Raw genomic sequence first — 15,960 nt, 5'->3', positions numbered from 1 at the left:
TGGCCTTTGGTATTTGCAAACATTGTGGCGAGGGGCTGGGAAGGTCTCGGCCCACCCCAGCGGGCGCCTTTGTGCTGTGCGGACCCCCGGGGGCTCATTTCCATCCCGCCCGGGCGCTCGCCTCGCTCCTTTCAGGGCCGACAGCCTTGTTCGCTGCTCCGCCAGCGTGCCCGAGCCTGCAGCAGCCGAGCGGAGCGCACAGCTGTGCCCCAGCCCGCACTGTCCCCATCCCGGGGGCTCTGCCCCATCCCGGGGTGCCGAGCTGTTTTTTGTGCCGCTGCCCCGTGCGGTGCTTGTGGAGCTGCCCTGTCCTTGTCCCCTGAGGGACGGTGCACACCTGCACTGGGGTGTCGCGCTGCCACGAACAGGGTGTGTGCTTTCAACGTGCACAGCTCGCACCTGCCCCCCACCTGCTGCCAGCCCCAGCTGTGTGTACCCATTTTGCACTCTATGTGTACCCACTCCGCCCTTTTCACACCCTCATGCACACTCCCTACCCTCAGGGTCCCCCCCAATCCCCCCACCCCAGCTGAGCAGGGTGCCCAGGGCTGGCGGGCAGCTCTGTCCGGCCCAGCACAGCCAGATCCATGGCACAGGGACACCACGAGCAACTCTGGGCTCCCCACAGCTTCCAGCATGGCAGGCAGCTCTGTCCAGCCCAACACAGCCAGATCCCGTGGCACAGGGACACCGCGAGCAACCCTGGGCTCCCCACAGCTCCCAGATCCTCCCTGCACACCCAGCTGAGGGGTCACCCCATCCCGACCCCAGCCACATCCCGCAGCAGACCCCGGTGATCCAGCAGTGCAGCTGATTCTGCAGCAGTGCCCGTTTGCTGGAACCGCTGTTTTATGGCCCTACTCAACACCTGCGGATCAATGCCAATCCGCATTTTATTTGGTTTGGAGTCATAAAGGTGAATTGACCCAGCTGCACCTCTGCAACTGCTCTCCCCCGCTGCCAGGTGCGGGGTGGGAGAGAAGGGCAGGGCCAGGGGACCCCGGGACACAGTGCCCATCCCTCACCGTGCCGGGGAGTGCCCGAGGGACATGGGGTTGCTCTTTTCTCGTGCTTTTTGTGACTGCGAAATCTCCTCGGGGGCCCCCGGCGGTGACCTCTTCCTGGGCGCAGCGCTAAGCCCTTTGTAATGGGATTTTGTGGCAGAACCGGCAAATTAGGGGCGAAGTGAATGTGTTAAGCTGCTGGTTTCTTTCTGGTGGTTCCCCCTCCCCAGCCCACGCCGGCCGGAGTTGGAACAAAGGCTCTGCTTTTATCTCGGGTCCTTAGAAGTCAGAGCTGTGCAGGGCTGTGCTTCCCCCTCCGGAACAGGCAGGGACAGAGATGGGGACACGGAGCGGCGGAGCTCGGGGCTGTGCCAAAGCAGCACGGGAGGAACGTGCTGCAAGCGAGTTGTGCCAACACATTGGCTGTGGGGATACATTTAGGGATGGGGCACAAAAGGACTCATCTGCAGGTCAGGGAGAGATGGCACCGAGGGGTCCCTGTGGCCCGGGACCCCTCAGCATCCAAGATGGAGCAGCAGTGGGAGGGCAGCCGGAGTAGGGTGGGGAAATGTGTGGGTCTGGCCCGGCATGAAGAAACAGTCCCCAGGCCACACTGGGGCTCTGCAGCGGTAGGACCAGCCTCTGCTTCAGAGTTCATACTGTTACAGAGCAAAGGCTTCGTTAGCAGTGACAAACACAGGCCATAAATACTCGTTAAAATCCCACATCACTGACAGCACTGACAGCCGGTGCGTCCCCTTTCACTCTTGTCCACCAACTATCAGGGTCCCTTTGCCTTCCCAGAGAGGGCAGGGGGCTCTGTCTGCCCCTAGAAAGAGAAGAATGGGCAGCCCCCAGCCTGGGGCATCTCCCCCACCACAGCCACCCCCTCCAGGAGGTCTCTCCTCAAGGGTGTCCCACCATCTCTTCCACTCGGGGTGAGGGCTGATCCCCGGAACCTGCCCCGCTGCCCTGGCTGTATCGCAGCTCCCTCAGGCAGGAACAAAGCGCCCTGGGGCTCGGTGGGAAGGATGTTGCTCTGACACCCCAAAAGCCCCCAAAAGCAGGCAGGGAGCAGGCAGGGGACAGTGTGCTGCCCCAGGGCCCCGTAAGGGCCTGATTTATTGCTGTCTCTTGAAGGATGCCATTAAGGCAGCGTCCGGAGCTGGGAGCACAGCTGCCGGAGCAGATCAGCGCCTGATTAATGTTGGGCAACTTGTTATATTGTCAGATAATTATCCCCAAACTGTATGACTTTTCTGCTAAGTGGCAGCGCTTAATTGCATTTTTAATTACACTGCCATCGCGGCAACCCCTCCGCGGGATGCAGGGATGCTGGGAGCCAGGCAGGAGCTGGGTAGGGGGCCTGGAACCCTTTGCAGAGGGCATGGCAGGGGCATCCCGCTCCCACAAAACCCTCCTGGTGTGGGGGACACAGCTGTGGCATCCCCAGCCCGTGAGTGCTCCAGGCAGCCAGGTTTTGGAGCGATCCTTCCTGGTGCTCCCGAAGGTGGGGGGCGCAAGGGGTGCAGAAAAAGGGGGAGCAAGGCAGGGTGCCCCCTTTGCACGGAACAAGATCTGAGGGCTCACTGTCCCCTGCAGCTCCCCGTCCCCATCCGGCTGGGGGCAGCTCAAGGTCTGGCTTCCCCTCGCAGGCAGGGACGGGTCAGGGGTCAATACATTTAAAATTCCTCCTGGATCTCAAACCCCGGGGAGCGGCTGCACGGGGAGCACCCTCCAGCACCAGGCGGGTAGAACAGTGAGGGCAGAGACAGGAGGCTGTGTCTGTGTGTGTGAGGCCATGTGTGTTCATGTGTGTGCGGTTTTGGGGTGCGCATGCACGGGGAGCACCCGTGTGTGTGCATGGGTGTGGATGTACAGCGCGTGTGTGAGTTTGGGGGTGTGCTTGCACACACACGAGTGCCCTTGTGTGCTGATGTGCACACACACATCTGGCTGTGTAGGTGTGCCTGTGTCGGTGTACATGTGCTGCTGTGTGCAAACATGGAGGTCTGCGCACACCTGTGAGCCTGCCTGTGCACGTCTGAGTGCCTGGGGCAGGAGGAGGTGCCTGTGTCTGTCCGTGCTGGGACATCAATACCGCATGTAGCCCTGTGTGTGTGTGTGCAGAGCTGTGCCCGTGGCTGCACGGGTGGCTGTGAGGACACCCCTGTGCCCCCACCCAGCCGGTTCTGGGCTGGCTGCAGTGGGTCCTGGCTCTGCCCCCTTCCCCATCCGTGCTGGACCTCCCAGGGAGGCTCCCCCTGACCCCTGGGGGCAGCAGGGACGGGACCCTCGGGGCCTCAGGTGCAGGAAGCACCCTCACCGCTCCCTCACCCATCCCTCCCTGGGGCAGGGATGCTCCCAGGGCTGCATGGAGCACAGCCTGCCACCCCCAGCACTGCAGGCTGCCAGACCCGTGTGCTGTGTCCCCAGGGGCCAGCTGGGGCTGTTCCTGCCGCGTACAAGGTGCTGCTGCTGGGCAGCCCCACAGCACACCCCTCCCCAGCCGCCGGACGCTGGGCAGTGCTGGGAGGAAATGCAGGCGTTATCAGGCAGCCGGCTGCAGCCCTCGCTGTGGCCTCTGGCCCGAAATTTCCTGGCACGGCCATCACAACAGCATTTATCCCGGGCTGTGCCTTCCTCACCAAGGTGGGGTCCAGCCAAGCTTCCCCTCGACACCTTGGGGGTGAGGGATGTGGTGGATCAGGCCCCCCAGATCCCTGTCAAACCAGTGGAAAGGAAGAAACATGGATTTTGATGGGAAAGAAGCCAGTCCTGAGCCCTGCCTTGGTGCTCCTCTGTGCCCCCCATTCACACAGGGCACACAGACTGGGGAGAGAATCGGGCTTGGGGGGGTAACAAGCCCCCTGAGAGGCATCCTGGCCCCCAGCAGCCCCCCTACCATCCCCTCTTATCTCCATGGCAGCCGCATGGGGTCTCACCAGAGAGAGGCTGAAATTTCCAGGAAAAAATGTAAATAAAGGTCCCTGTCCCGCCTGTCCCCTTATCTCAGGAATCCGGAGAGCGCCGGGCCCTTCTCCCGGCCATATTTCATCCCAGCCGTCCCTGCTGGCTGCAAACCAAAGCAACAATGATGGGGATGTGTAAGAGACTTAAAGATCACAACTGCCTTAAACAGTGTCAAGGCCCCAGAATGGAGGGAGGCTGTGTCTCAGGGCCCACCAGGATCCCAGGATCATGGAAGCCACAATTTCCCATCCCACATGGCTGGGGCTTCATAGCATGGTCAGAGGGGTTTGGTGCTTCAGACCTCAGCACATAGCACCCAGCCATGGGGGTTCCAGGGTGGGAAAGCTTTTGGGTTCCCATTGCCCACCTGGTGTCCCCACACAGCAGGGTCGGGGCTCGGCCACTTCCCCTCCCTGCTCCCAGATCAGCTGCTAATGATGTCTCCTGACCCTGCTCAAAAGAACGTAAATTATTCAGCTTCTCATCAGGGCAATTAAATTAGCTCGTCATTGCAGGCCATGAATATTTCAGGGGGGCAGGGGCTGGGGAGCTGGGGGGGCCAGGGGTGACGGGGCTGAGCCCCGTTCCTTGGCCAGGAGGTGCAGTGAGTGTGTCCATCCTCAGACCACGGGGCACAGAGAGGGTGGAGGGGGCTGGGGGTCTCCTGGCAGAGGGTTTGAAGTCTGGTGCCCAGATGTCGGGTCCCACGTGGGCAGTCTGTCCCGCTGCCCTGTCTGTCTGGGTTGCCTTCCCTGCTGCTGACAGAGGCCAGGTGCCAGCAGCCAGCCCCTGCCCCACTCCCTGCGCCTCCTGCACCCCACATCGCCCCCCTTTCTCGGGAGGACACCCGGGCGCTGGTGGCACTGCAAGGGGCTGCCTCCACCCCAGAGATCCCAAACCCCCCCTGCCTTCCCCTTGCCCCGGGCTGTGCCAGCTCCTGCCCGCTGCCCTCCCCGGAGCCTGCGGGTTCTCCGTCAGGATTTCTCTTTCCTTTCTTCCTCGCACTGAACAATTAATAATTTATCCCATAATAAAAGAGGAAACAGTTAATGAGATGAAAACAAGCCAGAAACATCTGCTGGGGCTGCTTTCATCGCCTCCCCGGGCCGCCTGCGCAGGAAGCGGGGGCGGGAGGGGACGGGGGCGCCGGGGGGGCCGCGGCAGCGGGAGGCTGTGCCCGCATCCCGCCCTCCCTGCATGGGCCCCTCCTCCTCCTGGGGACCCCCGGGCCAGGCACTCTCTGTCCACTGAGCCACCAAAACCTGGCTGGGAGCTGCCAGGCTCAGGTCATGAATGGCACTGGGGGTGCTGCCATGGGGGGGTCACCCTAAAAAGGGCGGTGAAGCCCGTTGGTCTGATGCTGCCCAGTGTGCCCAGAGGTGTGCCTGGCTGCTGGAGGGGACACAGGGCTGTCCCCTGCATTCCCTGTCCCCAGCCCCCATGCCCAGCTGTTGTTCATTACTGTGATCCGATCTCCAGTGAGTGGGGCTGCCCCCAGGACCTGATACTATCGGGGCAGCAACACAGCTCCAAACCCTCCTGGGGTGCCAGGGGGGACACGTGGGGACGGGCAGGGCACCCTGCCAGCACAGGGGACTGCAGGAGTGACCCCATGACTCAGTGCTTCGCTGAGATTTATGGAGTTCAAGGAGGAAGCTTATTTTGGAAACGCTTATTTCGGAACTGTGGCTTCATGGCATGTGAGGAGAGGTGTGAGGGGACATGGCGGGGATGCAGTGGGGATGCAGGGTGCTGGGGAAAGGGGGCACTGAGAGCAGGCAGGGGACAGGCAGGGGAGGGGAAAGGGAAGGCAGCAATGCTCAGAGGCTGCTGATGTGTGGCCAAGACCCAGACTGGAAGGAAGAGCCAGCCCTGACCAGCCCCACCATCAGCTTGGTCATGGGAGGGGACTGAGAGGTGCCACAGAGGCACCCTGGGCTGCAGGGATGGGGGTTTGGGCAGGGGCAGTGCAGCTTGTGCAGGATCTGCCGCCTGCCTCTGTTTCCAATTTAGCTGATCCTCGCCCCGATCCCTGCAGCTCCCTAATCTGTTTGTCTTCCAAAGCTGTTAAGTTAATTCCGAACCCAGCAAAATCCCACGGCCTTCATCCCAGCCCACCCTCCAGCTCGATGGGACTGGCAGGGGCACGGCAGGGAGCTGCCAGACTCTGCCAGTGTCCAGCACGGAGCCCCTCCATCGTGAATGGGCTCCTGCAGACTCCCAGAGCAGCCTCCAGCAGCCCCCAGGTCCCTCCCGGGGCCGGTGCCGCTGAGGGCCGTCATGGGGACAGGCGGCTGCGATGACAGCTGGGGAGATGGCCTGTCCCTCTGCCAGCCCGGACAGGCACCCGGCCCCGCTCCGAGAGGTGCCGCGGAAAAACTGACATCAGCATCAGCCCCGAGGAATTTGGCCTCCCTGGCCCATCCCAGCTGGGGACAGGGACAGAGACAGGGGCCTCTGCCTTGCACCACAGAGAATTGAGCAAGGTGAAGCAGGAGGGGGTGGTGTGAGCCCCCTTCTTTGCTGCGCCCCTTCTGGAGGCCAGGAGCAGCCCAGAGGGTCTGTGAGTATCCCCAGGGTACAGTCACTGACCCTGCTCCCTGTGAGCACAGCTCCCTCCAAGCTCTGACTGCAGAGACCAGCCAGCTCATGACACTGGTGACACCCCCTGTGCTGGTGAGGGACAGTGGCTGCGGCTGAATTCCTCAGTGAGGAGACAGAAAGTTCTAATCCCTTCCCAGATGTCTTGGGGCTTCTGGTATAGTTATGGTCACCCCTCGGTCCCTTCTGTCCCCCACCCCACAGGATGTGCCTGGTGGCGATGAAGAAGTTGCAGAGAGATGGTGACACCCCCCAGTTGTCTCCATGCTGGAGACCCCGACATCCTGCCCCCCTCCCCCAGTCATGCTCCATCATCCCCTCATTCCCAGCCCGGGTAATTGGTGGCCTGGTGACAGACAGGGTCATTAACAGCTTAATTTCGGCTTCATCTCTTCCTGCCCGACCCCAGCCCAGGTGGGGACTGGCCCAGCAGGGTGCAGGGATGGGCACCGGGAGGCCACATTGCTGCACCCCATGAGCTGGGAGAGCAGAGGGGTGCATGACACGGGCTCCAACACTGCCTGGGGCTGCCCACAGCGCTGGCCTTGGCTCCTGACATCGGGGTGCAGGGGGCACCCCCATTTCTGGGCATGGGACAGTGCCTCCCTGCTCCTTGCCCCACTGGGATGGGCAGGGATGCCAACACGGCAGGTGCCGGCCGTTGCCCACCTTCCTGGCCTCGCCCTGCCCTTGTTTGCTTCCCAACGGCGGCGGCCCTTCGGCTCCTTTGTGCGGCGGATAACAGGGATAACAGGGACCGCTGCTCCTCTGAAGTGCCGGCGCCCACACTGGGCACCAGGATGTGGGCACAGCAGCCACAGTCCAGCCCGTGCACGGGCAGCAGTGCGGGCAGACTGGAGGCAGCAGGTGTGGGCACAGGGTGCAGGCAGTTTTCTCACCCCCTCTGCTCTCCTGCTTTGCCTTGGGTCCGTGTTGCCGCCCGTGAGCCCATGCCAGCACCCAGCACCAGGGCAGTGCCCAGCCCTGTCCCTGTCCCTGTCCCCTCGCAGGGAAAGCAGCTGGCAGCAGCCCACGATGGCTGATGTGGGGCCCCCAAAGGCCGCCCCACCGGATGGAGGCCTGGCTGCCTTTCAAAGGCGTTTGTGTTGTGTAATTTATCGGCAGCAGATAACAGACAAGCGGCTGACAAGGAGGGGGCTGTACCCCTGCTCTGGGGAGTCTGGCACCACAGCGCTGCTGCTGCCAGGGTTCATCACACTGGGGCACACACCCCTCCCTGGCCAGGGTGTAGGTCCCGTTTTAGTTTGGGGATGCCCCAAGGCACAGCCAGAGATGGTCCCTCCTGTGCCCTGCTTTGGAGCTGCTGCCTGCCTTGCACAGAGACCCCAGGGGCTCCTGCACAGCCCGAGCAAGGGCAGCCCAGGTCTGGTATTTGGGGTTCTTCACCCCAGGAACAGGTGCACTTCCCAGCACAGGGGAAGGGCCCAGGCATGGAGGGGCACAGGAGAGGGAAGGACAGGTCCCACGGGCACGGGGGCAGCACCTGGCGCTGGATCTGAGGAGAGTTTGTTTAATCCCAGATAAGGAGGCGACGCCAGGCACCTGGCTGGCAAACGGGCGCTCCCTGGGCAGCAGCAGCGAAGGCAGTGCTGGCCCCAGCCCCCCAGCACCTGTGCCAGGCCCATCTGCACAGGGCTGCTGTTAGCTGGGTACATGAGGCCCTCACACGCCACTCACATGGCCACCCACACTCGTGTGGCACAGCGTGGCATGGCATGGCATGGCACATGGCACGGGGTCAGCGGAGCAGCCGGCACACGGCACAGCCAGGGCAGATGGGCATGGAGTGCAGGGAAAAGCAAAATCCTCTGCCAGATTTACACCGGGGCCAGATTTACACCGGGGCCAGCAACCCCCTGGCCAACCCTGCCCCAAGGGTTGTGTGGGCACGGGGCCAAGGAGAGGGCTTAGGGACAAGGACAGCTCTTGGCATTGTGGTCCTGCTACACAGCCAGAGCTCAGGAGGCTGTGCCAGCCTCCTGCTGCCACCCTGATCCTGTGGCATCTGTGGGGCATCTGGAAATCCATCCCCCTTCCCCATCTGGCCCTGGAGGTGGCTGCATGCCCATGACCCTGCCCAGGGCAGGCGCTCCGGTGTGCCCTGCCACAAGGGCAGGGAGGCAGACGGCAGGGCAGGCTGGCAGGGTCGCTGGGCACAGCACTCTGGGGCTGCCTGGCTGGCTGCTGAGCACAGCCCCAGCTGCCTGCTGGCCTGTACCCACTGTGCCAGGCCTCAGCAGGGGCAGACAGGCACAGCCAGGCGGGATTAGCCCTTTGTGTCGCCCCACAGTGGCCCTGAGAGCATCCAAGCAGGGGACACAGCTTTGCCATGGCCCTCAGCCTGAATCACATCAGGATCCCAATGGGTACCCCTGAGTACAGCGGGGGCTGGCACATGGACCCCTCCCCGAAAAACAGCCCTGGCCCCCACACCACCCTGCCCCGGCCGTTTGGTGTGCACCAAGCAGGTCACATCCATCCAGGACGGCACCCTGACCATTCTGGAAAGGGCGACTGGTCCTACTGGTGAGCCTGGGTGTGGTAGCTCTCCCTCCGTTCCGGCACACCCCGGGGCTGCGCTGCCATGCTCGGTGTGCTGCTGCCACCCCCTGGCAGCCCGCACAGCCTCGGGTGTCCCCCGCAGCGCAGGGGTGCCCGGTCCCCTGCCCCAGTCCTGCCCCCCAAACCAGCATCCAGCGGGATGCAGGATGCCAGGGGGCTTAGGAATCTGGGGAAGGGTCCGCACCTCTCGCCCTGCGCCAGAGGGGAGCCTGTCTGCGGTCACCGCGTTCTGGCAGGAGGAGGTTCCTGCCCTCCCGAGCCAGGGTGGACAGAGTGGGGAGGGGGCTGCGGGGCTGGGGGAGTTGCCAGCCAGCGATGATTAGAAGGAGCCGAGGTTCCGTCCCAGCGCATTAAGACTGTCCCTGCTGAGTGCCACCGCCGCGGGGTGACCCCGCCGTGAACCGCCCACTCTCCCCCGACCAGACCCCTGGCAGCAGCACCGCCCTGCACGCCGGTGTCCCCGCTGCGTGTCACCCCCGCCCCGTCCCGCTGCCTGCGCCCCAGGCATGCGTGAGGATGCGCTGGCACCGTGTCGCGGAGGGGATGTGCCATGCAGAGGTCACACCTGTGTGTCTGGGGAGCACGGGCATCTTGTGACAGGCCTCCCTTTGCGGATACCGGGGCAACCTGGCTCTGGTGCCATCCTGGACCACGACCTGGAAATGTCTGGTTCCTGGGGACAGCAGGGACTGTGTCCCCGCGAAGCCACCTCGCTGCAGGCACAGGGGCACACACGGGGAGCCATAATCCCATAGATGTCCCCGCTCACGACCTGGTGGTCCCCAGGGAGATGGTGGCATGTAACTCACACACAGCGCCGTCCCACCCGCCCTGCGCAGTCCCCATCACACGGGAGGGGACACCTGCCAGCTCCACCAGCCTTCCTTGTGTCACATCCCTGGGCACACATGGCACAAAGGAGGAGCAGGGTCCCTGCTACCCGGCCATTCCTGAGGCAGGGAGGAATTCGCTCAGGCGGGCTGGGGGTGGCATTCGGGGAACGTGGAGGACAGGGCTGAACTCTTGAACCCGCACCGGCAGCTCCCGACCGCATGCCAAGCGTGGAGCACCCCGTGGCGCCCAACGTGCGAGCAGCCCCCGGCCGTGCCAGACCCCCCTGTTCCCCTCACGGTTCACCGGCAGGACACGGGGGACGCTGTCACACGTCCCTTCCCGCCGTGGCTGGCGGGCGAGGAGGAAGAAGCCGGTGGGGGCGGCAGCCCCGAGACCCATCGCTGGCTGAGTCCGTGCAGCTCATCGCACCCATGTCCACTGCGATCGGGGGGCGGGGGTGAAGCCCCTGTGTCCCTGCGGCGAGGGTGGGACATGGGCTGCAAGGGCCCCGCGGGACATCCCTGACACTTCCCGGGGCATCCCTGACTCCCCCCGGGACACCCGGACCCCACTCAGGACCCCCCTGACCCCTCTCGGGAGTCCCGGTTCCGGCCGCGCGGGGGCGCTGCGGTGCCCGCTCGGTGCCGGGGGCGGGGCCTTGGCGCGCGGCTCCATCCGCGGCCTCACAGCGCCCCCTGCCGGCCGCGCGCGGGGCAGGGACACGGGCACGGGCACGGCGCGCGCTCCCGCCGGTCCTGGCGGGGACGGGCCCCGCCCACCGCGAAGTCGCTTCCGCCCGGCCGCGGCGGTGCGGCGGCGTCATCAGTGCGCGCCGGGCGGAGCGGCGCCGGGAGCGGGAGCGGAGCCGGTGCCATGGCCGGGATTCTCTTCGAGGACATCTTCGACGTGAAGGACATCGACCCCGAGGGAAAGAAGTTCGACCGCGGTGAGTGCGGCCCCGGCCCGCTTCTCCCGCTCCTCCGTCCGCCCCTCCCGCCGGCGCTGGCCCCTCCGCGTGTTGGCGGCCCCGGGAGCGCCTCCCTTCCCCGGGGCTTCCCCGGCCCGGCTGCTGTGCCGCGCCCAGCCCCGTGGGCCCTGTAGCATGCATTCCTCGCCCCACCGTGTTCCTCTCCCTGCCCTGTGCACGCCTCTGTCGGCTGCTGGGCTCTGGCATCCATCCCGAGCCCACCGAACACGGCTCCGGTGCCAGCCAGCCTGGGCTGGGAAGATGGACCCTGTTCCCACCCAGCCCTCGGCAATCTTCTGTGTCCTTGTCCCTGACTCTCTGCTCTCCCCAGTGTCGCGCCTGCACTGCGAGAGCGAGTCCTTCAAGATGGATCTCATCCTGGACGTGAACATCCAGATCTACCCCGTGGATCTCGGTGAGCCATCGGCACAGCCGGTGTCGCTTGGGTGGGCGAGGGTAGAGGAGGCGGCGGAGGGAATTGCTGTGATCAAGGAATAAGCTGCCTCAGGCTCATTGTGCCCCCGTGTTGTCCCCAGGTGACAGAAGGCTCAGAGCACTCTCAGGGTACTGAGGCTGAGCTGGGTTTCTGCTTCACCTCTCTGTCATTTGGGTCACCTGTGTCCCTTCCCCACAGCTGCTGTCTGGGGAAGCTGCTTCAGCTGGTGGTTACCAGGCTTTAAGGGAGAACTCCTGAAGTTAACTTCTGCAGCTAAATACACAGAATTTGTGAAAAAGAGAATATTACCCTTTATAAAACACAGAAGGGCTGAAGCTGATGCTGCAGGAGGCTCATGTACCTGCCCAAGGGTCCAGCCAAGCTCTCTGGCGGGATATAAGTGAATATCTTCTTGTGTCCCCTGAAAACACTAGCAGTGCTGTCCTTCTGGCTCTGGTTTCCTCTGTGATGTGGGGAACAAGGACACACAGGATCCAGTGTGACCTTTCACACATTCCCCACAGTCCTGCTGGGGGAGTGGCAGCATGGACAGAGCTTATTCAGCACCTCCTGCCAGGGTGGCCCTTTGCCCCCCTGAGTTCTGGCTGTGTGTGCTGCTGCTCTGGTTGTGCTCTGCCCTTCTCACTGCTGCTCTGGCCTCCTCACAGGTGACAAATTCCGCCTGGTCATCGCCAGCACCCTGTACGAGGATGGCACCCTGGATGATGGCGAGTACAACCCCACGGATGACCGGCCCTCCAGGTACAGGGCACGGCTGGGACGGGCAGGAAACAGGGACACGGAGAAACAGCTGAGGCCAGATTTTTCAGGCTGGACACTAAGAGGAATTTCTTCATGGAGGGGGTGATTAAACATTGGAATGGCTGCCCAGGAGGATGGTGGAGTCACCATCCCTAGAATTGTCTGAGGAAAGGCTGGATGTAGCGCTGGTGCTGTGGTTGAGTTGACAAGGCGGTGTTCAGTTGCAGGTTGGACTTGATGATCTGAGAGGTCTTTTCCAGTCCAGCTGCCTCTGTAACTGGGAGGTACCTTCTCCCAGAGGATGCCGAGCGGGGGGGACGGCCAGGTTTGATTCCTTGCTGACCTGAGGCTGTGCTGTTGCAGGGCAGACCAGTTTGAGTACGTGATGTACGGCAAGGTGTACCGGATCGAGGGCGACGAGACCTCCACGGAGGCGGCCACGCGCCTGTGAGTGCCTCGAGAGGGGGACACAGTGACCAGGGTGGGGTGGGCAGCTCTGGGATCTGGGCTGGGATTTCTCCCATGGGATTGACTGCTCTCACTACTGCTCTCCTCCCACCTCAGCTCTGCCTATGTGTCCTACGGGGGGCTGCTCATGCGGCTGCAGGGAGACGCGAACAACCTGCACGGGTTTGAGGTGGACTCTCGTGTTTACCTGCTGATGAAGAAGTTGGCCTTCTAGCACACCTCCGTGGGCTGCCCCACAGACATCCAGCTGGAGCCCTGAGAGCCCACATTCTGCTCCAGCATCCATGCTGCCCAGCCTCTTCAGAGCTGAGGAGGCAGGAGCAGTTCCCCTCCTCATCCCAGTGACTTCTGACTCCTGCTGGGATCCACATCTCTGTTTGCAAGGAGAGAGGTGCCTGATATCTGAGTGGACACCATGCTGGCTGCTCCTTACCTTCACCTGTGCTCAACAGCCCTGGCACTGTCCAGGAGCAACCAGTCTGGGACAGCTGCCCGCCTCCCTCAGGGACCTTTCCCTCAGGAGCCATCCTGAGGCAGGCTGCCTTGGTTTTGATTAAACTGGGTTGTTTTGTACAGCTGGCTCTGCTTGCTGAGAGACAAGGCTGGCAGGGAGTGGATACACATGCACAGGGGCTAAGGGGGGAGGGACCCTGCCACTTCCCAAAGGATGGGGAGTCCAAACCTGCAGCAGGTGGGTTCAGAGAGGAGGAGTGGCAGCTCAGGCCGTGCCGGGGGATCCTGCAGCACTGGCAGCTGCCATGGCTGGGAGCGGGCACTGGGCAGAACTGGGATCATGTCCAGAGGGGCTGGCTTCTGCCCCAGGCACAAGGACACACACAACTCTTTAGAAAAATAGCTCTTTAATCAAAAAGCATTCACAGTAGAGGTGCCTGCCCAGCTGGGAGCAGGGCCTGTGCCTGCTGGCACGTGAGTGTCACTGTTTGCCTCCACACACTGCATGGTTGTGAAGACTTGAGGAACAGGTGCCAGCCTGTTGCCCTGATGTCCTGTGGGCATCTTCCTGGGCACCCAGAGCACAGCTTAGTGTCCCGCAGGATTGCTCCAGCATTGCTTTGTGGTTGAACCCTGTGTACAGCCTCATTGGGCCCCGCATGGAGGGTCTCTGCTGTCCCCCTGTCCTTGCTTGCACGAGCCCGTGGCCAGGTCGTAGAAGAAGAAGCGCAGCTTGCCCTGTACCAGCTGCCGGTAGGTGAGGAAAATGCTGGGGATGTGGGTCTGCTCCGTGGAGTGTGGGGAGCAGCTGGGCTCCCAGTGTCCTGTCTGAGAGTGGGACAGAGGGGTGACAAACACTGCTGCACCCAACCCAGCCCAGCTGGCACTGTGCTGGGGTGGTCTGGCTCGTGTGGGGAGGTCTCACCTCCCAGCTGAAGGTCTGCAGGAGCAGGAAGAAGGAGTTGGCGTGTCGGTAAAGCTGGCTCAGCTGCCTGGCCCCACACTCGTCGCTCACCTGGCCCTGGGCCCCTGCTGCAGCACCCAGCAGCAGGGCCAGGTCACACAGGATCTCCCGCCGCTTGGTCTCGTTCTGGGGGAGCAGACAGTGACCCCCCAGGGCCTCGTTGCTTTCTGTGCTCACCTTAGGTCTGGATGGAGTCCTCTACCCTCCCAGTGCCACCAGATATGCCTACAAGCATCTTGTTCAGCATTTCTGGTGCTTCTGCCAACCCAAGGTTCCTTCTCCAGTCCTGTTAGCACACCAGTGCCAGCACCCTCCTCCCAGCCCCTCTCACCGATTTGGATTTCCACTGCTGGAAAGTGAAGTCCACCAAGGGCAGCACTGCAGGGCACCTGAGTGCAGGCAGGGCCTGGCACTGGCCCTAGTGAGGAGAGATGTCAAGGTGAGGTGCCAGGAACTGTGCATGTCCCTGGTCTTGGGTTTTGTGGGGACTCTGATCCTCACCACTCTCTTTTCCATGTCCTTGGCCTCCACGATGTACTTCTGGATGAGCCTGTTGTCACAGACCAGCCGTGTTGGGCTGGCACGGTCCTCTTTCACGTGCAGGAGGAAGGATGTGAGGAGGAGCAGTCCTGAAGGAGATAGGGTTGCCTTGTGCATAGTGCCAGCCCAGAGGCACCTGCAGTCCTCTCCCTGGCCCTTTGGTGGTCCTGACGGCCCCGCGGAGGGGGTGCAGGGGGCGGTGTGAGAGGCTGAGGAGGGCCCGGTGCTGCTCTCCGGTCGGCCAGCGAGGGGTGCCGGTGCTCACGGGGGAGAGCCGCGCTTTCCGTGCCGCTGCTGTGTGCCAAGGGGCCGCACAGCCACGTCTGCCAGGTTTTTCGGCCGTGCTCCAGGCAGGGAAGCAGGGCTGTACTCCCTGTGCAGACCAGGGCCAGCCCTCCGGATCCCTGCCAAGAGCGGCTCCAGGCATCATGTGCGCTTCGGGGAATCCCAGCCTGCAGTGTCCCACAGGGAACATCTGCTCCTGGCTGCTGCCCTGGCTGAGCGCTCCCCTGCTGGCTCTGCCTTCCCCAGTGCCACTGCACACCACTGTGCCCAGCAACTGCCCACCCTGCCAGCTTCTCCATGCCCTCTCTGCAGCCCCTGCCTCCCTCGCTGCCTGCCCTGGCACTACACCAAAAATCCTCAGTGCAGCCTGTTTACCTGCGATGGGCATGGAGAGATGCTTGGTTGCCCTCACAGGCTGGCACTGGCCAGGTCCAACTAGCCCAGAGCCACCTTTGGGGTTTGGTGCCCAGCTTTGGAACTCATCATGCAGGGCACGCTCTGGCTGTGGGGCCACAGTACCCACAGGCCCTTCCTGCGCACCCGGTCCCCCCTTTAGCCACACACTCACTGTTCAGCTCCATGCTCGGCTGGGGGCTTCGGCCCTGCATCTTCCACCCTGGGGCCGGCGGCTGCTCCCTGGCTCCCGTCCCCCTTCCATGGAGGACGGCGGTGGCGCGGGTTCCCCGCGGGCCGCCCGGCCGGGACGGAGGCCGGAGCCGGCGGCGGCCCCGGGACAGCGCGGCGCGGCTCCGCGCCTCCGGCCTGGCCGCCCCGCCGAGGCAGCACGATTTCCTGTTGTGTCGCCCTGACCTTCCAGCAAAATCGCAGCGGGGGCCCCGGGCCCGGGGGAAGGCTTCCTGCCTCCGGCCGCTTCCTCCCTTGGCTCGGGGCACGGGAAGGGCGTCCCTGGGCGCCCTCCGTGGCTGCTCACCTGGCCCCGGGCCTGAGCGCTCAGCGGCCACCGCCTCAGCTGGGCCTGTCCAGGGCTGGAGGGTGGCCCTGGCACCTGCAGAAGGGATGCTGTCAGTGATCCTGCACTGGACAGCCCCGGGAGCATCAGTGCTAATGAAGTCCTGCTCCTAGCTGTGTC

The 15,960-nt window shown here is 63.5% G+C and overlaps 2 protein-coding genes across 2 annotated transcripts; one reads left to right on the top strand and one right to left on the bottom strand.

The window, feature by feature from the left end:
• The first annotated feature begins 10,817 nt into the window (after positions 1–10,817).
• Positions 10,818–13,201, top strand: POLR2H (RNA polymerase II, I and III subunit H). The gene is made up of 5 exons (XM_063166435.1): positions 10,818–10,941; positions 11,294–11,377; positions 12,067–12,160; positions 12,524–12,607; positions 12,725–13,201. The coding sequence occupies exons 1-5, from the start codon at positions 10,869–10,871 to the stop codon at positions 12,840–12,842; spliced, it is 453 nt and encodes a 150-aa protein (XP_063022505.1). The 5' UTR covers positions 10,818–10,868; the 3' UTR covers positions 12,843–13,201.
• Positions 13,202–13,489: 288 nt separating this feature from the next.
• On the bottom strand, positions 13,490–15,523 carry THPO (thrombopoietin). The gene is made up of 5 exons (XM_063166434.1): positions 15,439–15,523; positions 14,547–14,674; positions 14,377–14,463; positions 14,007–14,171; positions 13,490–13,909 (listed from the first exon to the last, which is right to left on the bottom strand). The coding sequence occupies exons 1-5, from the start codon at positions 15,476–15,478 to the stop codon at positions 13,727–13,729; spliced, it is 603 nt and encodes a 200-aa protein (XP_063022504.1). The 5' UTR covers positions 15,479–15,523; the 3' UTR covers positions 13,490–13,726.
• Positions 15,524–15,960: the final 437 nt, after the last annotated feature.

Source organism: Melospiza melodia, chromosome 12 (assembly GCF_035770615.1).
Source record: "Melospiza melodia melodia isolate bMelMel2 chromosome 12, bMelMel2.pri, whole genome shotgun sequence".
Lineage (NCBI taxonomy): Eukaryota > Metazoa > Chordata > Aves > Passeriformes > Passerellidae > Melospiza > Melospiza melodia.
The sequence above is the reverse complement of the archived record's forward strand: the minus strand, read 5'-3'. Positions and strand labels throughout refer to the sequence as shown.

Bases quoted from the DNA above. Each gene is read 5' to 3' on its own strand.
- POLR2H (XM_063166435.1), top strand. From the start codon at position 10,869: ATGGCCGGGATTCTCTTCGAGGACATCTTCGACGTGAAGGACATCGAC. The intron at 10,942-11,293 runs GTGAGTGCGGCC...TGCTCTCCCCAG, and splicing joins GGGAAAGAAGTTCGACCGCG to TGTCGCGCCTGCACTGCGAG. The intron at 11,378-12,066 runs GTGAGCCATCGG...GCCTCCTCACAG, and splicing joins GATCTACCCCGTGGATCTCG to GTGACAAATTCCGCCTGGTC.
- THPO (XM_063166434.1), bottom strand. From the start codon at position 15,478: ATGCAGGGCCGAAGCCCCCAGCCGAGCATGGAGCTGAACA. The intron at 14,464-14,546 runs GTGAGGATCAGA...TCTCCTCACTAG, and splicing joins AGGACATGGAAAAGAGAGTG to GGCCAGTGCCAGGCCCTGCC. The intron at 13,910-14,006 runs GTGAGACCTCCC...TCCCACTCTCAG, and splicing joins TGCAGACCTTCAGCTGGGAG to ACAGGACACTGGGAGCCCAG.